Below are 25,303 nucleotides of genomic sequence, written 5' to 3'. Positions count from 1 at the left end.
CTTTCAAAGAACTGCGATTCTTCACTGTAAGATCATGAAACTTGATAACATAGAGTTACTAGTTTGAGTTTACATACACTTTAAGGTTGAAGAAGAATAAAGCTAAGACACTGTTTAAGTAAGGAGCAAACAATCTTCTTTATTTCAAAGTATCACTTGCCATTTTTCTAGGTAAACCAGATACTTGCAATCTATAGCACATCAGAACATTACAGCTTAATTCACTCATTCCTAAAGGTAAACAAACAAATCCTTTCTCAACCTACTGCAGGATGGTAGGTAGGAATTACTGTCCTGGGACAACTGCCTTTCTTGTATTTTTCTTGCATGGATCTTACTTGATTTGCAGAATTATCCATTTCACTTGCTTGCTAATGGAAACTCAGGTAGAAATTATACCTAGCCCTGAACTCTGGTTCATAACTGGTTTCTACCAGTAAAAGTAATACTGGTAAGTTGTACAGTGTAAAGTGCTTATTAACAATATCCTTTTGTACAGCCAAAAACAAATCAAGATAGAGAGTGCCAAAACTGTAAAGCTATTTCACTGACAGACAAAAACTTTACAAATTTTATTTACTAGATTAAGAAAACAGTCCCAGTGGCACATTAACATGGACTTAGTGCTCATTTCTATGAAGAGGATTTGCATCACTTCTCATTACAGATGTCCGCAAGATAAGAATTTGCAAACCAACAACTTGTGGTTGCATCCTTGCTTTACAATCACGAGGTTGTACCAGCAGAACAGAGCCTCTTGAACCTTCCTCCCTGGACAGTTAAAACAGTCTGTTCATACAGCTGCTAACTCATTATTCACCATTACCAGTTCATCCCAGACAAACACACTGGTGTACATACGAAAATATTTAACAGGAGGATAGAAAATACCATTCCTAAAGATCACACCAGCCCCATCCTCCTGTGAAGAAGTGCACTTTGCTCCTGACTGCTCAGGGCTTGATAACTGGCAAGCTCCAATGTGAAGGTTGCTGAGCCTGATGTTAGAGAACGCAAAACAGTGGAGTAGCCCTAGACAGAATGGAGAACACACATCACTCAATTTAGGATAAGGGGCAGATAAGTTAGCATAGAAAGCTGCTTAGACCACAGAGAGAAAAAGAGTGTCAGAAGTATACTGCAGTGTACTAGTAAGTTAACTTTTCAGTATTACTGTATTATAATTGCAATACATGCATGAGTCAATAATAATCTTTTTAAAAAACTGTTCTCTGTAAAACCTATTTTAGTAGTATCTACTACTTCTCAACTTACAGCTGAATATGTGGTGGTTTAGCAATCTGAATTGGGCATAAAAAAGCTGCTCAATTTGTGGGCACTCCTTCTGGCCTTCAGGAATTAAAATACAATTTTAAAAATCCATTCTAAATTTACTTTTCATTTTGTTATGGATAAGTAAACTGAAGCCAAATTTTTTTAAAGCAGATAAAAAAGATCAGTTTTGCAATTGGTAAGGTAGTCACATACCATCATTTCTGCTAGTGGAACAGCAGCAACCACAACTCTGTTATCTTGACGAGACTGGATTTCCTGAATATTACCTCTCCTCTGTGCAAGATCAGCAAGTGCTGCACTGAGATGATCTTCACTTACTGTGATTTCTAGGTTCATCAGGGGCTCCAGTATTTGTATACCAGCTTTTTTCAAAGCCTACATAGAAAGGAAGGAAGTTACTGATGTATTCGTACGGGTTTTTTTAAATAAAATTGACATAAGTACTTATATCACTAAAGCTGTCTCAAACTCTCTACTTTTAAAAGCTATAAAGTCCCCAGCAAGGGCATTACAAGGGCATGCAGAGAGGAACAATGACCAGGTATTGATACACATATATTCTCCCAGCAGTAGATCATGCTGCTGTGTTCCACAGCAGCTTACAGTTTCACTGTACCTTTTGCATGCAACGGGAGACACAGGCTGATACCATTGTGTGTGAGGTGTCTGGATGCACTGTCAGTGATTGCACTGTCACATCTATATCTTGAACTGGGAATCCAAGCAAAGGTCCTGGGCAGGGCCAGGGAGAAGAGGTAAAAGGAAAGAGAAAAAAGTTCATTTGTTTTTCAGAGTATTAAGACACATGCAAAATTTCTTCAGAATTAATTTGAAGCTTCTCACTTTCCTCTTTGCTCTCTCCTTCCCTGTCCTCCCCCCAGGGGAGTGGCTACTGGTCATGTCCCTCATTTTGACGTTTTGTCATTACCTAACTTTGCCAAAAGAGACAAAGGAATGCAGACTCATACTTTCTTACTCTCTTTATCAAAGGACAGATAATTTTCAAGAAGCCCCTGAATATACTCATCCAGACAACCATTGCCAAAAAGTTACTTTTAAATACATTATATTATCTAAAACTAGTCTGTTGAAAAAGCCATCATTTGAAAAAGTAGGGAGAACTTTTGTTAACCAGAAGCCAGAATATTTTCTATATTTTCCTTTTGAACACAATATAATCAGAGCAATGCCTGGTACTAACACATGACCAAAACTCCAGGGGTAACTCAATTCCATAAAGGATAAACTAGTGTTCTACGCACATTGCCTCCCTCCAACCCAGGACTCTCAACCATACCAAACTGTATTAGACTAGATGTGAGGCCTGAACCACATCTGAGAAAAAAGGCATCACTTTTTTTTACAGAGAACATGGCCAGGTATTTTTATTTTTTTAAAGCACTTAATGGCATCTATTTTAGGCTGGAGACAGCACAGTTCTGAAGTGTCTTCAAGGAGCACAAAGAAACCACATGGTTAAGAGTCACTCCACAGCCAAAGATGGGAGATGCTTTCCAATTCCACAAAACAACATTGAAAAATCACATCATGCTGCTCCTTACAGAGAAATTCTCCTTTGTCAATCCACTACCTATTGATTTTACTGTAAGGCAGTTTTTTGCTCACAAGTTACTTAAGACTTTCTATTTTTAATCAAATGTCAAGGATACTTCTAGTCCTTTAGAAAATGCAGACTTAGCAATTAGATAAGGCTTTTTACTGAAAAGTCATGATTTTAACATATTTAAAAATCAAAAAAATGCATTAGTAACAGTAATAGAAGTGTAATACATGCTGGCCTATGAAAGCATTTCTGTTACATCACTATGGTTTATGTGATGTCATCAAGAGGCCTCATCTCTTATACCAGATTAAAAAATAAACCAAAACAACTCGAAGCTCACTGTTGACTGACTGAAATGACATCAACCTTAAAAGCAAACCAAAGGCATTCTGCCTTCCATTCCTGGCGTAGAGAAAAAGGTGTTTGGCAATTTTTGTATTTGAAGACATTTTGTAATTTTCCTTTGTACCTTACACAGATGTTAGTATGTACTATCTTTTAGTTTCCAAGCTACCAAGCAGGTTTTCCTTCTAGAGAATTGCTTCTTACAAAAATATTAGACCAGTATAGCTGTCATAGGACTTCCTTTACCTTGAATGCATGAATTTGTGATTCCATTTTCTATAGCTCCTTGGAGTTCTTTGGGTAGTACTTCACTGACACTCTCAGCATAGCTGATGATGGGTTTTGTTGTTGCTCCTTCTCCTGACCTGGGCCTTACCTCTACCTCTGCAGTTACAAAGTGTCGTTTATCTCCTACTGTTTTGTCCAATACATCTGCAGGGGAAGAAAAAAAAACCATAAAATTCATCTGAAAGTTACTCATTTATTATTTAAAGTAAATCAAGCTACAAAACCAGAAACAAGATGTTCCTTCCATTCACTTATTTTACCTGTAGCTTGGGCAGCATTTAAGATGGTTTCTCGGTATGCTATTTGAAGAGGTCCCAAGTAAGTCTCAATTCCATATTCACGTTTGATTCGGTCATGAATGATTTCTATGTGTAGCTCTCCCATGCCACAGAGGATAGTCTGGTGAGAGGATAGCAGAGAAGTGGAAAAACATGCAAAACTCAGGTTTTAATACAAATTCTTTAAGCAAGGACTTGCATGCTTTTGTCTCTTATAAATACTTCTAATTCTAAGGACCGTAATACTTCAAATTCTAAGGACCCTAGAGAAACACAATGCTTTAAGTCATCCGACATAGCCACCATTTAAGTGAGGGTTGTTACCAGTACTGTGACCACCATAAAAAAGATAATCTTACCTAACCTTAAAGACTACGTAATTCAAACCTTTTTAAATACAGAATTGTCAAAAACATGCAGAGCATAGGGTGACTTCCTCTGTTCTGTAAAGCACAAGTGTCCAAGACTCCATTTTAGTTTCACAGAACCTTGTACATGTATCACAGAAACATTTAGAGAGTCCTTTTTATTGAAGAAGAATCTCAATATGCAAATGAACTAACTAAAGTGTGGTTTTGACATTCTAAAATAATGTTGTAAGATAAGCAATAGAAGATTCATCTTACTTGTCCTGTGTCAGGATCTGGCTTCACTTTTAGACTTGGATCTTCACGCTGAAGGCAGCTCAATGCATTATCCAAGTCTGTACAGAAATATCAAACATTATATCTGAAGTGAATTCAGTAATTTGATAATCATAGTAAGTGCCTAAATATCACTTTATTTCCTCAAAACAATCAAAAGGATACTAGAGGAGCATAGATTTTGGCAAACAGTCAGGTCAAAATACAAGTAATCTGCAACTTCTGATTTTATTCCACAAATTAAGTGTGCTACAGAGTAATTTAATTATTATACATACTATTTACAGAGTGACATTTTGTGCTCCTATGAAGACAGACTGCAACCTACAAATTATTCACAAAGTCAGTAAAAGTATGGTCCTTTTGTACAGATAAAAAAATGTCAACTGTTACATGATTTACTTAAATATTTCAAGATGAGTTAGACATGAAATCATTCAAATGAAAATGTACATAGTTTTTTGTACAGGGTTATTTTTTTTTTCTGATTCCCCATTATCTTAACTGCTGAGGAAAGCAGCAGAATGATGAACCAAGAGCCGAGACTGCGTTTATCTACCTCCTAGTCTTAGGGAGAAAAAAGCAACAAAAGTGAACAAACAACCAAAAGCAAACTAAAACATCCAAACATCACAAAATCAGTAACACCCTCCAACCCAGTGGCTCAGCCTGCAGACATGTTTCTCCAAATCTGTTTTCTACCTTGCTCCATTCCATCACAGTACACTGGTAGTTACACCTCCTCCTCTTCACCCCCAAACAAGCTCAGCTTTGTTAGAATGAAGATAGAAAATTTAAAGGGTATTTCCAAAAAGAGTCAAATAACCAAGCCCTCTGGTACAGACTGTTGGGAAAGACAGTAAGATTACAGGTCTTAAGTAGGGATGCAAGGATGAACCCTAACAAGACACACAGAAGTCTTGGTATATGGTAATATAATATATTGTATTACTCTATAATATATATATTATAGAGTAAAACTGCGAGTGCCAACTGAAAAAACCCCCGATGTTTCAAGATTATTTGTACTCGGGACAGTAGGTACAGCCCACCAGTGTGACTGCAGCAAAACTCAGAATTCTGAGTGCTTCCACCTCTCCATTTCTAAATGATGAACTACTACTTTTCTAGACCCAAAAACTAGAAAAGTAGCAGTACCAGTCCTGCTTGACATAGAAATAGCAAAGGATATGGACAACCATGATCTAAAGTATACCATCAGTGCCAAACACCAGAAAGAACCATACTAGATAGATCACTGGCCATTAAGTTTGTGCAACTCATTCATCCAGCTAGGTGGCTGCATTGTACCTTGTTGTCTGGCCATTGAAGGAGGTTCAATAGTACAGAAGAAGACAGGCTCAGGGATCTCAACACCTGCCAGCAGAAGACTGTCTACACCACTCACAGACATCTTCTTTTCCCCAGCATCCCTCCTGGCTCGGCGTGCTGCAGCAACAGCTGAAGCCTTTGATGACACTATGGTATCTCCAGTGGCACTCTACAGATCAACAGAGGAAGTGATGTGAAATAAAAAACCAAAAACCGTAAACCCAAAATATATGCCGAAGCTGGTAACATTTTAGAAAATCTGTGCAAATGAGATTCATGCAGCCTATTCAGACAGTAAGAAATTAATTAATAAACTAATAGAAGCAAGCATGAAACAAACTTCTGTAACTTAAAACTGTTTCTTTTGGGTAATTGATTCGGAACATTATTCTCCATTCCCACAGGAGGTCTCTGTGGCATTACACTGCATTTTAAGAGTTACACTATTAATACAAGCTCAAACCCTAACAAAATACAACTTCAGCTTTCAGTCCTTTCCGATCAGCACTGCAGTTTCCTGGTCAATTACTGATATTTGTACACTGTGGTATTTAATTATAGGAGGAAGTACATCTGAACGTACTTCAAATAAAGCAAGTTTACATATGTCACCATAATCAAGAACAGATCTGAGATAGAGTGCCATAGAAATAGAAAGCACTCTAGTGAAACAAGCTCCCTTACGGTATCAATATTTTTCATTACCTGTTTTAACCCAACAGTCAGGGCAATGTTGCCAGGCATTAGTGATGGTATTTCAATTTGCTGATCAGCAAAAGGCAGGAGCAGCCGGCTCATTCTCTCTCTAAAAATAAAATTCTCTGTTATTGAGGACTTTAACAGATATTCCAGTGCTACACTGAACCACACCCCTCTCTTACTCACGTGCAGCTTTTGTTAATATTATATACAGCTGACTGAGGTTTCAATGAACCTGAGTAAACACGAACAAAAACTAGTGGTCCACGACATTTATCATGAAGAACTTTGAATGCCAGGGCACACAGATCATCCTTGTACCACTGTCTGCAAAATGAAAAGCACAACAAAAAGCATACTTGTAGGATTAATCCACTCAAACCCACATTTACCTAAATTTCCACTCATTTAAGAGGTGATATGTTTCTTACTGTAATGTTAATGGAGGCAGACTTTCAAAAACCATAATTTGTACCAATAAATAATAATCTAAGCAGTTCCACCTCCAACAGGACATTTATGATGTCATGTGATTCAGTCAATACTAAAAAGGATCCCTAGACCACATTTTTATAAAATCCTCAGATTAAAAAAATACTTAAAAATTCTGAAGTGCAAGTTTGACAGCTGGAAATAAATGCATCCAGTTCCAGTAGAACTGATCAAAGCAGGTTCAGTACTCAAGTGTATTTTTCTGTCCACACATCTCCACGGCTATTTAATAACTAAAGAGGGTAAACATTTTTAAAGACTATGAATGCTTTATTAATATATCTAATTTTCTCCTTTTGTGTTTTCTTACTTCTGAATCTCCTCTTCTACCCATACTTACAGAAACTCATACGAACGCTCATTAGGTGCGGGCAAGTACAGAGTAATAGCATCCAGTAATGGCTGCACCCCTTTGTTCTTCAGTGCACTGCCACAGAGGACAGGGACAGCTTTCTGAGCTAGCGTGATTCTGCGGATAGCAGACTGCAACTGCAAAAAAAAGAATTATTTTCTGTTAACGCATGAATTACAATTTAGCCTTAAGTTGCTCCAGGTATCAGATACTGCTAACCAATCCCCAAAATCTAAAAAGTATGTCTGTAAATACATCACTGATCCAAACTCCTTTCACTGCTTTTAACAAGCTCCAAACCATAAACCTGAACATTTAGATGCTAAAACAGAAGACACTGGTTTTAAGATTTCTAAACATTTCATATAGATCTGCTGCTGTTCTTGTTCTAACAGTCATTTTAATTCAGTATGTTGTACCTCAGTGCTATCAACATGCAGTGTCTAAAGATCCAACTATTTCAAAATAGTTGAGATGCTACTTTTGTTAGTGAGAATCAGCAGCTCAGTCACAAACTGCACTGAGTCCACCTGAAAGTTCCATCCACTTTTCCCTAAACTCTTTTGCAGCAGTAATTTTCAAAAAAAAAAGAAAACCCCAACTTCCTGAACAAATGTACCCAACTTTTAAAATTATGCCTAGCACACTGAAGAATCACAGTGCATTTTTATAAAATTCATACTAAGCCAGAATACATTCTATTCTAAATTCACACAACTGTTAATTCACTACAGAAGCTGGTGTGATCTATTTTTTGTTGATCAAACTGCAAAATCATAATTTGCATGAGCCAAAGGAAGAATAACCCAAAACCTCAGAATAAGAGATAGTAAGCACTTGTAAAAAATACCTTGTCAGCTGATATTAAGTCAAAATTTTCACTATGTTCTCCTAGAACCAGTTCAGCAAATTCATCATCCAGATCTGCAACCTTCAACGGAATCGTTCTTTATTATTTGGCATATAGCAATTTCATATACAAGTCACAAATCTTACTTAGGATATATAGCTAAACAGAGCAGGAACAAAGCCTTTAAAGACATCAGCAATTATAAATCCGAATCACATAAAATTATGGAAATGAAGGCTTCAAGAACGGATGGGGGGAAAAAAACATTAAAATCCACTTATAAAGCTGCTGTCAAGCAAAACATCCGTGGGAGAGAGAATGCTTGTACTTGTCCCTGAAATGGAAAAAAACCTCCAGCCATAGAGGGTTTAACTGATGTACTTCAGTCCTGCAAACATGGTGAAGCCTGAAGTAAGCAGCAAGTAACCTTTGCAAGCCAACAGACACTCGGCTGATAAAAAACAGACAAGCTTCAGGGCATTTTGACCTTCTTCATGTCAAGAATTTGTAGGTCCAAGAGCAGTATCTGTTTTCAAATTGTACCAGTTATCTTGACATGTAACTTAACTCCTTAAACTGTGTCTCACATACACCCCTGCACTGTCACAGACTCAGGACACCTAAGCGCAGGAAGGCACTTTGCCCCCTCTATTGGCTACAACACCAATTGGCCAAACTTTGAAATAAACCCTTGATAAGCAATTAGAAATCTTATCAAGTTACTAGTTAAAACATGAGAGATAAAGGAAATAATTCATTTAATTAAGTGAAAGGAAAGTGTGCAAAAGGGCCGGTATTCAAAATGCTACATTTTATAGTGTTTCTGATAAGGAATATTAACAGCATGGAGAGCATTTTGAAAAATATTTTATGAACACAAGGTTATCTCAATTATCACACTACTGCTCTACCTCTTCCTCCTTCAGGAAGGGCCCAGAAAATAAAGGGGAAAAAACCAACACTGTTCTTACAAACCTTTTTTTCTGACAATATATTTCTTAAGATAAAAGGCTGAGTATTAATACAACCATTTAAAACCTAGTAAGTTTGAAAACCATATTGTGCATATGTTCTACTGAACTCAGAGCAATATAAAACAGATCTCTCCAGTTTCAAAGGAAACAGAAAGCTAGCATCAATCTGTTTACGCACTTTCACAATGTTATTCAAAGTTGTGTGGAAGGCAGCCCTACCAATAAAAATCTATTTATGATTGGATTGAGCTGCTTCTAACACAGTATTTAGTGCCATTTTGACCAGCCTGCAACATCCCATCCAGCTTCTAGCTATCACTTTAGAAGTGTATGGATACCCCGCAGGTTCTATGTCACACCTGTCAGGCTTCGCATACCAAATACCTTTTGGCATCTAAGACAGTACAAGTACTGTCTGTTTTGAGCTTCCCCAGAACAAAAGAGACTGACAGATTGTACGAACTCCATTGGAAAACCACTAATGGGGCTGGAGAGCAGCTAGAGGCCCAGAGAGATGGGGTTGTCTGGCTTGGAGAGGCTAAAGCAGGATGCAAATACTGTCTCTTACTATTTGAAATAGTGGTAGTGGGCCTACTTCAGGGAAAACAGAACCAGATTCTCCTCAGAGGTATACAAGGAAAGCACCAGCATGGCTGTCTCAGCTTGCAACACTGGACATAAATTCCCATTGGACATAAAGAAATGAGCACTGGGACAGGCTGCCTACAGAGAATCATCGTCCTTTGACTTGAAAACTCAACTGAACAAGCCTAAACAAGTTGATCTAATGCTGAAGTCAGCCCTGCTTTGAGCAGGTCACTTAACCTGACACCTCCAGAGGTCCCTCTCAGTCTATTTTTTCTACTGCTCTAAGTAATGGTTTCAAATATATTATGTATTTACTTTAGAACTTTACTTGTTCTATTAAGGTATTTCTTGCATCCTGGACTTCTTGGAACAGGTTTGGATCATCAGTCTCCTGCAGTGGCTTTCGCTCAAAATTTTTTCCATCATCCAAATCAGAAGTAGGTTTCCAAATTATTTGCTCCTTAGTCACAACATCAACCAGTCCTCTAAAGCTCTTGGCTTCCCCAATGGGCCACTGCAAATAGAACAAAAACTTCAGACAGCTGCAAAAAATTAAGAAAGGAATTCCCATCAAAAGAAAGGAAGTAAGTATTAAATTTCTAATCTTACCTGTAATAGCAAAGGTTTCGTCTTCAACTTTTGTTTGATGCTCTCAACAGCATATGTAAAACTACAGAAAAAAAACAGATACTAAGTTACACAAGAAGTTATGACATTAGTGACAATAGGTCAACCATTCCCTATTTACTGCAAAAATTACTCCTGTAATTACACAAAAATATGCATTTGCATAATCAAAGAAGTATATAGTAAGTATTAACATAATTGGGTTGCTCTGCGCTTAACAGGAAAATGCTAGACATTCTCTTACAAGCTTTTTAGCAATGATTAAAATAACTGCCTAAATACCTTGCCCTGTTTTTGTCCATCTTGTTTAAAAAGCAAATTCGTGGTATCTGGTGTTTGTCTGCTTGTCTCCAGACTGTCAGAGTTTGTGCCTAAAGCAAAAGACAAAATGGAAACATTAGTGCCAACAGCTGAACTATATGCTCCCCAACACCACTGAAGGTCTGAGTCTGGAGAAGAGAAGGGAACTGTGCTGTGTATTGTGACAATCCCGTATCTAGCAACACAGACGAACTTCACAAGCAGCTTTGTCTCATCTTGTCTCAGCTATTATCATTCCCTTTCCTGCATTAAGAGCAAGCAGGCATAGTGGCAAGGGAATATGGAGAGAAACTAAGCATTACGGGGGGCATATATGGGAAAAACTCAGTAATGCAGCAACTTTATGCTTTATTGCCAAATTACTTAGGCACACATAGGCAGGCATTTCTGTGGCTACATATACAACACTAAAAACTGCTGTGGTTTTGATAGTAATTTGTGCACTGCTGAGACATTTCTTTTTAGTTGAAAGCTAAAGCAGGTATATAGAAAAATGAGTTCAGATTCAGAAATAGTCTCTTACAAATACATAGAATAATCCAAGAATTTGCTACAGAGTTTTAGAAAAAAACAAGCAGATCTAATTGTTTTGTTGTTGGGGGTGGAGGCTATCGCTCAGTTCAGGTTCATATTTAATGGCAACTAAATGTTTTCCAGTAGCAAGTCAAATAATGTGATTTACAGTGATTAAGAGTTCTCTCATCCCTCATCCAGGGAAAAAGTATGTCCCATGCAAGAGAGATTTCACATGTAACTTTCTACAGGACTGAACTACTGAAATGTCTTATGCTATAAAAAGTCCAGTTCTAGCCTGCCTCCATCTTTTCTGCACTATGTTAAAAAGGCCATTGGGGAGGGAGAAAATCTGGCAGAAAATTACCTATTTTCTACATGAAACCTGAAAATGAGAAATTGACAGATATTAATTTCTTTCCATTTATGGAGCTAGTCAGAAGCATTCACCTCAATCACCATTTGTAACAACAACAATCAATTTGTAACAATCAACAACAACAAAACAACAAAAACATGCCAAACTTCTAATTGTAATCCCACTTATTTGCTGCTTATTACCATGGAAATTCCTGTGCACTATAGGATTTAAAATGAAATTCTCAGCTTCCTGAAGCTGAATTTTGATAAAAGCATCAAGAGAGAGAATACAGAACAAAATCTCTGTACATTATTTCAGTCTTATTTAATTTATTAAGACACTGTGGGAAAATGACTGGGGCTGACTGGAGGTAAAATCAGAGAAAACTGGGAAGGTGCATTCATGCTCTAACAGAATTTATAGCAGTGTGGAAATTACAGGGTGAAATGCAGTTGCTACTCCCCAGACAGGATGCAATCAGCATGCCTGACTTCCCACACACAATACATGCTGAGGGGGAGCAGAGTGGAGACACTGTGTCCAGGCTCTGCAGAAATCCTTGCAAGAGGGGGAACTCAATGGTACTTTGTAGCTGATAAACCACATAGCAGCTGTCAACCAAGGGAGAAAAAATAAGATTTCTTGTTCTTGAACCAGGAACTGTGGCAAGATCACAGACATACACCTCCATCTCAAAGGTCATCTCAGATGTAACCCTGACATTACCCACCTACAAGGTACGACCACCCCCACTGAACATGATGCATGACTACAGTCACTCAAGCTCCACCTAAACACAAAAATAGTATAAAAGTAAATTAAAAATGGGGAGAAGTTAGAGACTTCTGAAAACTTCTGGGATCAGTCCTGATGGACTGAACTTGCCTTCTCTCCCAGAGTGACACCTATTGGGTTAGAACCGTACTCGACGCACGCGGAATGACTACATCACACTAGCTCTGGTTAGAGATTAGAGCTGCTTAGTATATTGCATTGAATACATTTTTGCAGCCAGATGCTATCACCAGAAGCCTTCAAACCTTAATCTGTCACAGTTTTCGATTCTCTTAATGAGGAGTGTTATTCCATGAACTGTTAAGTCTGAGTCCTTTTAGGGGGCTAACAGTTGCTGGCAGCAGGTAATGTACTTGGCTGTGGAGGACCAGGAAGGGGTTTCTCTTACGCTGTTGGCATGTGTTCCTGGGTCTTTCCTGAGACACCAACAGACCAATTAAGGACACCCCAGGAGGGTGTCTTTCTGTTTGCACATGAACCTGAACAAGGTAGTTGAACCACACTCTGATCCAGTGGACTGTTCAGTGAAGGGTCCCCAGGTCCCCATAATGGGACACTGACAGACTGACTGGACTGACTGGGCACAGGGATCTCATCTTTCCTGGGGAACTGACAGACTAATCAAACACAAAGGGTTTGAGAAAATCTCTCCCCTTTCCCATGACAGACTTCATGCACAACAAAAGAATCTAACAGTTGATTTTACCTCAACACCAGCTGAAGCATCAAACACTGCTACTGCTCCATCCAGGACTCTCAAACAACGCTCAACTTCCACTGTAAAGTCCACGTGACCTAAAAAACAATTTTCCTTTTATACCATCATAATTCAAACAGGCAACATCAACAGGTCATTACACATGTAAACAATTTTTTTCTTTCAAATTATGTCAAAACAACTTTTTCTTTACTTGCAGGGAAATACACATGCTCTTTGAAATGAGAATTATAACAGTGAGAACAACTTAATGTGGAAACATCTGAACTTTCTTTATATAAGCTAGTTCTGGAATCAGCAAACAATAAATATCTAAAGCTGAACAGAGTTTAGTTTAGGCATTTTTATTGATGCAATTAAACCAATTAAATTTTGCACCATATTTAAGACACCCTGTGACACTCCACCTCACCCACTCTCCCTTAATAATATGAATACAGCTAAAAAGCAGTACCTGGGGTGTCAATCAGATTGATTCTGTAGTCCTTCCAGTCAAATGTAACAGCAGCAGACTGAATGGTAATACCACGTTCTCGCTCTTGTGCCATAAAATCTGTCACCGTGTCTCCATCATCAACATCTGTAAACAGAAAGCAGGATTGGGTAGGTAATCAATTCAAAATCTGAAACTGCCATTGAATACAGATGTCAAGAGAGAGTTAGAAATACAGTCCCTTTTACAAATACAGATGTATAAGCTATGAAAATTAGCTTTTTTAAAAATATTGTAGTGTCAGGTAATTTACCCAGGCTCCCTTTCCAAGGAACAAGTGCATTACGAGTGAAAGACAAGTAATTCCAAGAACCTTGTTATTGTTCTTAATTCTAGTAACACCATGAGCATCCTAAAGTCCAAAATCATGAACAAACTGCAGCTTTTAAAAATCTGGCTGCCCTCACTGTGTGGAATGTGACTGACATTTTATAATTTGGTAATCACAAGGTAATAAAATCAAAAGTAAACTACAAACAAACAAACCACCAAGTAAGAGGTTTGGTTTTGCTTAATTTTTAATAACAAGAGAAGCAGTTCCACATTTTTAAATTAGCAGGATGCAAGTTCAACCACTTCACAAGCCTAACATATTCTATCAGTCATACACAGTAGAGAACAGGCTATAAAATTTAAGAGGTCAAAAAGAAACACAGACAGAGGCTGCTGTGACCATTTCAATCTTGGAAGAATTCTATTAAAGTTGGTGTAGCAAGGAATTCTTCCTGCACTATGACTTTAAAAAGAAATGGATACTTTTTTTTACTCTGGTTTCTTCACAGGTCAAAAGAGAACTCCACAAACTGCTTTACCAGAATGGCCAATGAGCAATCAGTAAAATAAGGAGATTCTCTAATTAAATGTTAAACAAAACATAATGTGCTAAAAGAAAAATACAAACCTTTGGTATCTCAAAGCAGCACTGCCTTAGAACACAAAGGAATATACATTAAAATTCAATCAAATTGCAGCACAGTGTTGGAACAACTGCCTTCTACCTGAGGTATTCCACCAGCAACTGTACTGCATGTAATTGTACTCTATTAAATTTCTTAAACCTACTGAAATACAAAAAGTATTTCTAACCTCCAAGTGTTCTTATATATCCAGAATAATACAGCATTCTCTCTGTTGTTGTAGTTTTGCCTGCATCTATATGAGCCATAATTCCAATGTTTCGGATTCTACATAAAGTGAAAACATTGTGGTTAGTGTGGTAATTTTTTTATCCTGTGATAATTCTTATTTACATAAATGGTTAATATTCCCAAGAATACTACACCAGATTTATAGCATTATTCCTCTGCTGCATATCTGATACAGCGTACATTCTAACACTGAAGGAATGAATGAATTAATATCCTGGCATATGGTGGATTTTCTTCAAATCAGTAGTACTGAACAGTGTTGCAAAAGGTTTCCAAGATCCACTTCAGGGAAGGCCACTTCTTGGGCTCATCCTCACCCATCTGCCCTCCCCACAAGCAGAAGCAGCCCCTCCCCTCTCTTGTCCATCCCAATCCCTGACCTGGTGCCCAAAACAATCTGTTGCATTTATACCCCAAATACAGCACTCAAGTTCCCATGAAGTTGTCCTTGATCTGGTTCAGCCTACTCTTCCTTTCTAAAGTGGCTCACCAGTAGCTTCCAGAACTGCTTTGCTTGCTCTGTGCAGCACAGGCTTGTCATCAGCCCCCATGCTCACCATTAATACTAGCTTGACCTCACCCTCAGGTACACCCATACCTACCCTCAGCAGCCTTCCAAGGAACTTCAGCCCCAAGACATTTCTTTGGCAGCTTAGCCCCTAATTGCCTTGCCCCCCCTTAACGTGGCAGAGTGCTCCCACGAACACAGAGCACACGGCCCTGCCCACAGCAGCAGTCTAGCTGCCAAGACATCCTTCCCCCTTCTTCAAAACCATGGCTTTGGAGCTTCTCCAACAGCCCAGTTTTGTTTATGATGGTGCAAGCAAGAGACAACCCAAGACCTCTGTGCCACCAGCAAGCACTATATATTGAAATGTCACAAGGGTAAAGGTAAGCAAGTACTAACTTTAAATTAAACATGCACATGTGACAGGCATGGCAACAACCTACGATTCTTTATCACACTGCTGACTGAAGTTACATCCAAACAATAAACTAGCTTGATGTACCTGGATATATGAGGATTAATGACAGAACGCAGAGACTTAACATCTCCTGGAAACAAACAAAATGAAACAACAACTTTTCAGACAGAACCCAACGTAGAAATATATTAAGAAAACTTCTAAAAACCTTATTTAAAACAATGAGATTCAGAGCCACAAGTCATGATAATCTGTAATCTCTACCACCCCACATTTCTAAAGACACATGCTTAATTTCAAATAAACCTCTCCTCACCTCAAAAAAAGAGAAACACTTCAAAAGACAGCTGTAATTTAGAAAGAACAGGAAAAAGCCAATGCAGAAAAGTATCATCAGCACAGTAATATCTTACTCTGCAGAAGCATACCTCAGTTCAAGACAACTGTAATGCTGACATTCATCTGAACTGGTGATTATATAACATATTTGAAAAGTTATTTCTCCTTTAAGCCTTGAAGCTATACAGCATAATTTTCAGTGATAAAAGGCAAGCTGACCTGAGTTGAGAAAATATGGGACTGGGAAGTTTTAAATGCTATTTTCTTGCAAGATATGTTCTTTCTCACACAATTTAGCTGGAAAATAAGTTGTCACGGTAATATTTTTTGAAATTAACCCAAATCCAGTCACTCAAGCTATTGAAGTTGTGTTTCAGGAACTCTCATAGTACTTTAGTTCATCTTTGATAGCGCAAATAGAATTCAACAATATTTAAGCTAACATTCCCTCACCATCTACAGATCATCTGTCTCACCAGAGAGACATTAAAGAAGCATCTTACAGGAACCATTAATGAGGGGTTCCAGCACACTTCACAACTGACCTGTCCTCTTATAACGTGTACCTTCTCTTATTATTGCTTTCTAAAAGCTTTATACCATGAATGTACTGAGAAAAGAGCAGCAACACAAAACTCTTCAGTCCTTAAGCTACTTAAGGCCTCTATTTATGTTTCATGCACTAAATTCTAATAAAAAATGACCAAAAGAATACAATGAAACAGAAAGTACACAGAAATAGACAGTATTTTTTATTCTTACTCACTTTTAAATTAATCTTTACTATTAAGGAACCAACATAAACTTATACCTGGTGGAGAACTGTAGTTTCTCAGACTGCAGTTTTGCTGTGTCACACTCATGATTCTCATTTTTGTCCTTCTGAAATACATGTACTTGAAAGAAAAAAGAATCATACATAATGTTTATTGTTACAACTAGTTACTTTGTAGCTAAATTTTTGGCAGCTGTAGAAAAATTAACTAAAAAAAATACCTACAAGAACAGATACTGTTGGCAGGTACTTATATAAGGTAAAAACACCAACTATTTAGAAGCAGATGCTTGAAGATGATGCCTACACTGAGGTTTAAACCAGATTCAATCCCCATAATATTTGGGATGTTCAGTAAAAATCTATGTATTTTGTCAATAGCCAAAATTTTTGAAATACATCTAATTATTTGTGCAAATAATTTAACAATGACAAGAGTTAAGTAGTCAAAAAATTTACACAAAAATTACAAATTCAACTTCCCGATTCTTAAGTCCCATTCCAACATGAAGTATGCATTGTCTGGAGGCCAACCGTTAAAGACAAAAAAAAAACCACACAAAAACCAACACCCCAATTAAAAAAGTTTACTCAGAATAACCCAAGTGTTTCCTTTCCTCACAAAGTATCAAAATTGGGGGAAAGTTTACCTTAGTGCACAAACTTGATGACTTCAATACATTCACTGAAAATTTCCCCATAATTCTCAACATTCTGGCTCCCGTCTCTAAAGCTGTTCCCTGGCAAGGTAAGTAAACATTGTACAAGATGTTTATGACAGGAAACAGGTTAACTAAGTTCCTTTGACATAACTCAATCATAAAATGTCATTCTTTTTTAATGAAAATCAGGTTAATATTTTTCAGGTTATTGCTCTGCAGGTTAAATCAAGTGTCAGATCTGTAATAATAATGTCATTAAGCCTTAACAATACAGCATAAATGCATGCCCACAAACACTAAATATATTTCTCATGAAAATAATATACTTCTCAAGGAAACAGTTAAGCAGAATAATAAAAATCAGAGTTTACACTCACTCTCAGACAAGCTCCAGAGCATCGATTACTGGGCAGCAAAGTGCAAATAGCTTTTCTAGTCTTGAAGGAGGAAGGATTGCAGGGCAAAGTACCTATTTAGGACAGAAATAACAGAAAATACTAAGTATTATGACCTTTTAAGCATAGCCAAAAACCACTGCAACACAATGCCCGTGCAGCAGCTTCAAAAGCATTCCTAGATGGCTTCTGGTTATTTGAGGAGACGTCACTGTCCAGCTCCCGTGACTTTATGCTTCGTAGTAGTTTCACAGTGAAGGGTAAGAGGCTCAGCGCACACGCTCACCTCCCCTCCCTCCTCTCGCGAGCCGCACAGGTCTCCTGGCGGTCAGCGCACTGTGCTGACCGGGGGAGCGGGACGAGCGCGGTGCGTTCACGCTGCCCGTGACGAGCCCCCAAGCCGAGCGCAGCCGAGTCCCGCGAGGGGCCGATCCCCGGTGGCGGTCCGCAAAGCGACAGCGCCTTCCCGCCGCGCTACGAACCCCTGCGGCGTTTCTGCGCCGGCTCCGGGTCGCCGTCCGCCCCCCGGACCGGCCCCACGGCCCAGCCCGGGACCCCGCCCCTGTCGGCACAGCCGCCGGAAAGCAAACTGCTTCTCCCTTCCCCCGCCACCTCACCTCCCTCCCGCGTTCCGCTCTCCCGCCACAACCTGACAGACCAGGCAGCAAAAACCGCCTCTTCAGCCTCTCCCGCTCCGTCTTTCCCTCTCTTCCCGGTCTCGCCTAGCCAGCCGCGAAGCCCTCGGGGGACGCGGACCGCCGCCTCTCCGCCGGGAGGAACCAAAGCGGCGCGGGCGAGAGTTTCCAGCCGGGGCCGCTTCCCAGGAGGCCCGCCCTTTCCGCCGCGGAGGAGGCCGCGGGACTGCCGACATGGTGGGAGCCGGGGCTGCGGGATACGGGAGCTGGGGACACGGGACACGGGGCCGGGGCGGCGGGATGCAAACGGGGGGGACGGGGAGGCTGCGGAAGGCTGGGTGGGCCCCGCAGTGAGGAGTACCGCCGTCGGGCCGCCGCCTTCCCGCGTGTGGCGGAGGCGCCGTGCCCGCCCCGCGGGCGCCCGTGCCCGCTGACCGCGCTGCCTTTGTGCCCACAGCCGCAGAACGAGCACATCGAGCTCCACCGCAAGCGCTATGGCTACCGGCTGGACTACCACGAGAAGCGGAGGAAGAAGGAGGGCCGGGAGGCGCACGAGCGGTCCCGCAAGGCCAAGAAAATGATCGGGCTGAAGGCGAAGCTCTACCATAAGCAGCGGCATGCCGAGAAGATACAGATGAAAAAGACGTGAGTGTCCGCTTCCTCTCTGATGCCGTCCCGTCATCCTGACGCTTGAAGGCTGAGACGAGGCGTTGATATTGTTACAAAGGGCTCGTTATTACTTGGGTCACATGTTACGGTTTTAAATAGCAGTCAGGCTGCAGGAGGATGAGGACTTAAATGAATGTTAACAGTTCCACTGGTAGTTCTCTCCGAGAGAAGTGTTGATGAGCAGTCAATCGTGACTAATGTAATCGTGACAAAAAAAAGTGAATGCATTTCCTTGGAGCATTATATCAGCTGCTGTGTTACTGTAGCAAGAGGCAGCAGGCGTTTTTTAATGGTTAATAGAAAATATACAGTAGCATACATAGCATTTGAGCAGAAGGTGAGGCCTCTCTTCAAGGATAAATAACCGTGTCAAGTATAGATAAATAGAAGTATTTTCTGTAAATTTTACCTGTTGTCCAGAACTTGAAATCAAAGCTGTTAACAGTCTCATTAGTTGCTAATGAACGTCATACCTGTTCACCACGTTGTTTTTGCTGGTTTCAAAGTCTAGCTAGCTGTTTTCCTCTGCTACTTTTAAAGATAGTTGGTTTATTAACTAGTTTGTGGGTCTTTTCTTCCCCACAGTAAATGACCTCAAAATTAACAAAACTTGGCCCCTTTTACAAACACATATTCCTCACGTATGTAAGCACTGGCATCAAATCTCAGAAGAGGAGTAGAATGTTATTTTTTGTCACGAGAGAGGAAAGCTACTATCTCTCAAAGTGCTTGGTGTTCACTTTAGGTCATTCAGAAGTTCCTTAAAGAGGTGCATGTCTTTCTTGAGTTTCTGTCCTAGTAGGAAGTGACAAGATTAGGTGAAGATAGTAGTTTACCTTGAAAATTATTTAGTATTATTCCTTAAATATAAATACATAATTCTTTACAAATATCTCTTAAAGGAAAATTTGAGCAGGCACAGGAATCAACAGTCACTGTGCAGGCTGCCTGTTGGATTGTACTTCACTACTAGTTTGATGGTGTTACACAGCAGCCTTGGAAAGATTTTTATTGACACAGAAAAATTAAAGGGATATATCTAAAAATCAGTATTTTTTCTTGTGTTGTTAATATTGGTTTTCTTTCTTTGCAGCATTAAAATGCATGAGAAGAGAAACACAAAGCAGAAGAATGATGAAAAAACACCCAAAGGAGCTGTACCAGCATACCTGCTGGACAGAGAGGGCCAGTCCCGGGCCAAGGTCCTGTCTAACATGATCAAACAAAAAAGAAAAGAAAAAGCTGTAAGTAAATGTATCAAAGTTCAGATACCTACAATTACATGTAACAATGACCACTTTGTGTTGCTGATGCCTGGTTCCTTAACAGCCTTCAAGCAAAGGCTAATTAAAGCATGAAACCTTGAGTAACTGCACAGTTTAGGACAATGCGAGCATATGCTGTATCTTGATTTTTGTAACTTTTAAGTGCTAATCAAAATAAGTGGCTATGAATTGCATAACAAGTATAGTCTACCCTTGTGCCTTACAGAAACTTAATTTTATGCTTTGGTTTTTCCCCTTTCATTTAACTGTGTGACATGTAAGAATATTGACCTTTTTTTTGTTTTACCCTCCTTCCAGGGGAAGTGGGAGGTTCCTGTGCCAAAGGTTCGTGCACAAGGAGAAACAGAAGTTTTAAAGGTGATTCGTACAGGGAAGAGAAAGAAGAAGGCATGGAAGAGGATGGTTACAAAAGTTTGTTTTGTTGGAGATGGCTTTACTAGGAAGCCTCCTAAGTACGAGCGATTCATTCGACCAATGGTAATGTTTTAGAGCCTTAAAGAACATTTAAGTGATAGTTCTTTTGATTTACTGCTTTGATTTTCTGTGGTGAGGAAACTTTCTTGTATGATAATGTACTTGATCACTACTTATGTAGAACATTCCTATTAGTTCCCTTGCAAAAATATAAACTTATAATAGCATGGGGGGGGTGGGGAGATGCCTCTGTAGTCACAGTCTGTGTTGAAATACCTGCCTTTATTCCTGTAACTCAGATGATGCCAGTAAGTTAAAGCTACAGGCTCTCAAATTAGCATGGGAAAATGTTTATCAAAGGTACTTTGCATAGCTTTTAAAGCTGGAGGTGTCTTTTTCAAGCTGCTGTGATTCTCTGAACTGCAGAAGCCCACTCTGTTCTAGGACTTTGAATTCCCTCCTTTTGTCTTAGGTAATCTTGAAGCACAGTCGGGACTGTATGCAAGGGAAAGGCTGTGCCTCCAGCCTGACCTTTACTTACACAGCTGCAGGAACAGTGCCTGGGCACTATCATCCTGGCAGTGCACAGGCAGAAGAGCTGGATTCAGTGATATAGTGTTATTTTTATACAAATACCCGTTCCTGTTCCCTCACAGGAATCAACAGTCACTGTGCAGGCTGCCTGTTGGATTGTACTTCACTACTAGTTCGATGATGTTACACAGCAGCCTTGGAAAGATTTTTATTGACACAGAAAAATTTATGGTACATAATGGTGAATTACCCTCTATGAGGTGCAGGTCACTAGATAAAAAGTGCTACAGGAGATGAGTATTTCATATTTTGCCATACTTTCTTCATGGAACAGAAATTGTCCAAGGTAACAAGTATTACTCTTGGGCTACTACTGAAAATTGACATCCTGAAAACATACATGGAAAGCTTTATCTTGTCATTAATCAGATTTTAAAATAAGTCTGGCAATCTACAGTAGGCAGATGGCATTCCATATTCTAAGTTGTTTCATTCTTCCCAGTATCTCTAAACATATAAAGATGAGGACATAATTCTCAAAATGTTTAACCATATCAGTTGTGAGAGCTTAAAGCAAATACTAACTCATTCTAACACTCTTTATCAAACAGGGCTTACGTTTCAAGAAGGCACATGTGACTCATCCTGAACTTAAAGCTACTTTTTGCCTACCTATCCTGGGTGTAAAAAAGAATCCATCATCTCCTTTGTATACACAACTGGGAGTAATTACTAAGGGTACCGTCATTGAGGTGAACGTGAGTGAGCTTGGCCTTGTGACACAAGGGGGCAAAGTTATTTGGGGTAAGTTTAGCTAGTTATACTGCAGAACTATTTTTTAAAGTCTTCAGTCTTCATTGCATCATGTATTGTTAAGACCTCAGCCTCTAGTAACAATTGATCCATTGTTAAAAGTTAGGTTTGGGCTGTAGCAGAAGCAGCTAATAGCAACTCTAAAAATACAAGCTTTAAGTGTTAATTTGAGGCTTTTATTCGCACTTCCAAAATCAAATCAGGTGAAATTCAGAACAAAGACTCAGCTTGTTTGCCTGTGTATCACATTGAGCAATGCCACAAGTCTGTAAAGACTAACCATGTGAACCGTGAACAATTGAGATTTTGCACCTGGGATGGGGCAGTCATGGTTGTGTGTATGGGCTGGGGAACAATAGGCTGGAAAGCAGTGCCCGGGAAAGGGACCAGTGGGTCCTGGTCACTGGCAAGCTGAACATAAATCAGCAGTGCCCTGGCAGCCAGGAGGGCCACCTGTGCCCTGGGGGCATCAGGCACAGCATCATCAGCCAGGCAAGGGAGGGGATTGTCCCGCTCTGCTCTGCTCTGGGGCGGCCTCACCTCCAGTGCTGGGGCAGCTTTGGGTGCCACAGGATAAGAGAGATACAAAGCTATTGGAGAGTGTCCAAAGGAGGGCCACGAGGATGGTGAAGGGTCTGGAGGGGAAGCCGTAGGAGGAGCAGCTGAGGGCACTTGGTCTGTTCAGCCTGGAGAAGAGGGGAGACCTCACTGTGGTCTTCAATATCCTCACGAGGGGAAGCAGAGGGGCAGGCACTGATCTCTTCACTCTCAGGGCCAGTGACAGGACTCAAGGTAACAGCAGGAAGCTGAGTCAGGGGAGATTTAGGTTGGATATCAGGAAAAGGTTCTTCACCCAGACTGCGGCTGAGCACTGGAACAGGCTCCCAAGGGAAGTAGTCACAACACCAAGCCTGACAGATTTTATGAGGCATTTGAACAATGCTTTCAGGCACATGGTGTGATTCTTGGGGGTGTCCTGTGCAGGGCCAGAAGTTGGACTCAATGATCCTGATGCATCCCTTCCAACTCAGCATATTTTGTGATTCTGTGGTCTTCATAGGATCAGACTGACTTTGTTTAACAGAGGGGTTCACTTGGACAGTAGGAAGCCTAAGAATTTTTTTTTAATCTGTTCAGAACTCTAAATGGTCCATTTATAAAACAGAGCTTGAATATAATGTTTTGAGAACATAAGTTTACAGCTCAGTAGAAGGTAGATTTAGATTTCAAAAGGCATTTGAGTCCCTATACTTTAGAGACTTGCTGTTTGAATTTGCAAATATAGAAAGATCTAATCCATATGAACTACTTCAAGGTTTTGTACACAATATATTCCCTTTTCTCCCTAGGGAAATACGCCCAAGTAACTAACAATCCGGAAAATGATGGCTGTATTAATGCAATTCTACTTGTTTAAATTGGATACCAAGCATTGGATATGGGCACCTACAAAAGAAGAGGACTTTACACAAATTTACAAGATCTTTGGAACCTTCAGCCATTCCAGAACAGTGACCCCACATACTCACAAGCTGATGAGGAACTTCAGCCAGAAACAACTGCTTACATTTTTTTATTTATGTTTGGTCAGCTGAACATTGTCCAAATAAAGAGATTTAATTTTTATGCTTTGCTCATGTGCTATGGATTGGCTCTAAACCTTCTTGGTGGTTTTACAGTAGCAGTTTCCTTGCTTAAGTATGTTGTACCTGATTTAGCTCACATTCCCACTGATGGAAAATACAGCCACTGTCTCACGCAATGTCCTGCTGTAATAACTGAATGTTCAACTAATAACTAAAGGCTTGCTAATTTGTATTCGACTTCTGGGAAAGCAGAAGAGCTGGAAGGCTGCAGCTGGAATCCTACTGCAGACTGACATTAGAAATTAAACACCAAGTTTGATACTTGCCCCTGCAGAATCATGGGCTTGGGAACATGTGAGTTACATACGAGTGTTTGAGATTGCTTAAAAAATCACTGGCAAGGGCACCAGAAAGGAACAGATTTAATATTACACAGCAGCACAACAAAGCAAAGTTCACTCTACTACTTACTAGACAGTTAAGGCATGATATGGTAAAAACAAGGCAACAAACCAAAACCCAAAATTAGTCAATTGAAACAGTTCCTGGTTCATTTCTATCAAGGGTGGGGGTGGGTGTGTTTAGGTGTGTGACAAAAGGATAGAAAGGGCAATGATAAAAAAGAAAATGGCCTAAAAGCCAAACAGCATTCAAACTTAACTGCGCTTAACTTACACCTTAAACTTCACTTATAACTTAACAATTTAGCAGAGGAATAACACTTAACAGGACTTAACCTAACTGATAGCTTAACAACTTAGCAAAAGAACACTGGGCAACATTAAACTTAGTTTATGTCTTTACCTTACAGGCCTAACTTAGATATCTAAGGTACTTAAACATCTAAGAAAGCAGCATTTCTCCCAGATTTGCTGTAGCATATGCATACATACGTGCACACAGACAAAGAATCAGTGCAAGGTACCTGTGAAACATTCCCCTCAAAGGCAGTGAAATACTCTGGATGCTTGGATGCTTTTGTGTCTCCTCAGTGGACGAAGGGTTGGGCCTCAAGGAGTGAGGATATCAGCCCAGGACTCTTCATCATTCGGCAATCCTGTGACTACAGCAAACAAGATTTAGCTGGCTCTGAGAAGCCCCTCTGAGAGAGAGGTTGCTGGTCATAGCCTGCTGCAGTTCAGGAGAGCTCAAGGGGTCTCATTTTGGACCTGTGTTTATGGGCCGAGAGAGAGTGGGCTTCAGTCATAACAATGTTTCACCCTGGCCGCAGTTTGGATCAGCACTTCCTCTGAAAGTGTTAGCACAACAATGCTACAGCCGTCAGGCAACAGAAACAGTTTCCAAGGCTGTTTATTATGGAAACAGGAGCTTGCTAGCTCCTGATAAGCTCAAGAGGAGCTGAGCCCCGATGCTGTTCAGTCATGGCTGAGGCCTAACAAGAACTTGTCAGATCACAGTGTGGCCTGGAAAAGGAGGGGGGGATGCACCACCAGAGTGTGGGGTGAAAGATAACCAGAAGGGCAGCTACTCTCCACCTGCCCCCTACCTTGTGCCTTTCTCCCCTTTGTTTCCACGACTGCATTAATGGAAAGAACAAATGTAGGAGAGTGTAGCGTCTTACTTTCAAGCA

General features: G+C 40.0%; 2 protein-coding genes across 4 annotated transcripts; one reads left to right on the top strand and one right to left on the bottom strand.

Annotated features, from left to right (window-relative positions):
• Positions 1-119: 119 nt before the first annotated feature.
• GFM2 (GTP dependent ribosome recycling factor mitochondrial 2) lies at positions 120-18,318 on the bottom strand. 3 transcript variants are annotated; one of them, XM_082301812.1, is made up of 22 exons: positions 18,062-18,318; positions 17,758-17,849; positions 17,369-17,458; positions 16,755-16,839; positions 15,689-15,734; positions 14,617-14,714; positions 13,492-13,617; positions 13,026-13,114; positions 10,612-10,700; positions 10,312-10,372; positions 10,031-10,216; positions 8,141-8,221; positions 7,279-7,427; positions 6,633-6,773; positions 6,453-6,552; positions 5,727-5,916; positions 4,398-4,474; positions 3,754-3,892; positions 3,452-3,637; positions 1,913-2,028; positions 1,489-1,671; positions 120-1,032 (listed from the first exon to the last, which is right to left on the bottom strand). In XM_082301812.1, exons 3-22 carry the CDS (start codon positions 17,429-17,431, stop codon positions 904-906), a joined length of 2,334 nt encoding a protein of 777 aa, XP_082157938.1. In that variant the 5' UTR covers positions 17,432-17,458; positions 17,758-17,849; positions 18,062-18,318; the 3' UTR covers positions 120-903. The 3 variants fall into 3 exon arrangements, with proteins under 3 accessions (XP_082157938.1, XP_082157936.1, XP_082157937.1); XM_082301810.1 differs by lacking the exon at positions 8,141-8,221 and having other exon boundaries at positions 18,062-18,102; XM_082301811.1 differs by lacking the exons at positions 14,617-14,714; positions 15,689-15,734 and having other exon boundaries at positions 18,062-18,102.
• A 194-nt stretch (positions 18,319-18,512) lies between these two features.
• On the top strand, positions 18,513-23,752 carry NSA2 (NSA2 ribosome biogenesis factor). Its single transcript, XM_082301834.1, has 6 exons — positions 18,513-18,647; positions 18,868-19,055; positions 20,173-20,323; positions 20,663-20,842; positions 21,925-22,117; positions 23,476-23,752. The coding sequence occupies exons 1-6, from the start codon at positions 18,645-18,647 to the stop codon at positions 23,541-23,543; spliced, it is 783 nt and encodes a 260-aa protein (XP_082157960.1). The 5' UTR covers positions 18,513-18,644; the 3' UTR covers positions 23,544-23,752.
• The last annotated feature ends 1,551 nt before the right edge of the window (positions 23,753-25,303 follow it).

Source organism: Coloeus monedula (assembly GCF_965178545.1).
Source record: "Coloeus monedula genome assembly, chromosome: Z".
Classification (NCBI taxonomy): domain Eukaryota; kingdom Metazoa; phylum Chordata; class Aves; order Passeriformes; family Corvidae; genus Coloeus; species Coloeus monedula.
The sequence above is the reverse complement of the archived record's forward strand: the minus strand, read 5'-3'. Positions and strand labels throughout refer to the sequence as shown.

Excerpts from the sequence above, each read along its gene's own strand:
- NSA2 (XM_082301834.1), top strand. Across the intron at positions 19,056-20,172 it reads AAGATACAGATGAAAAAGAC|CATTAAAATGCATGAGAAGA; the intron begins GTGAGTGTCCGC and ends CTTTCTTTGCAG. Across the intron at positions 22,118-23,475 it reads AGGGGGCAAAGTTATTTGGG|GGAAATACGCCCAAGTAACT; the intron begins GTAAGTTTAGCT and ends TTTTCTCCCTAG.
- GFM2 (XM_082301812.1), bottom strand. The coding sequence starts at position 17,431 with ATGTTGAGAATTATGGGGAAATTTTCAGTGAATGTATTGAAGTCATCA. Across the intron at positions 8,222-10,030 it reads GAAATACCTTAATAGAACAA|GTTGCAGATCTGGATGATGA; the intron begins GTAAAGTTCTAA and ends ATTCCGTTGAAG. Across the intron at positions 3,638-3,753 it reads AAATGCTGCCCAAGCTACAG|ATGTATTGGACAAAACAGTA; the intron begins GTAAAATAAGTG and ends CTTCCCCTGCAG.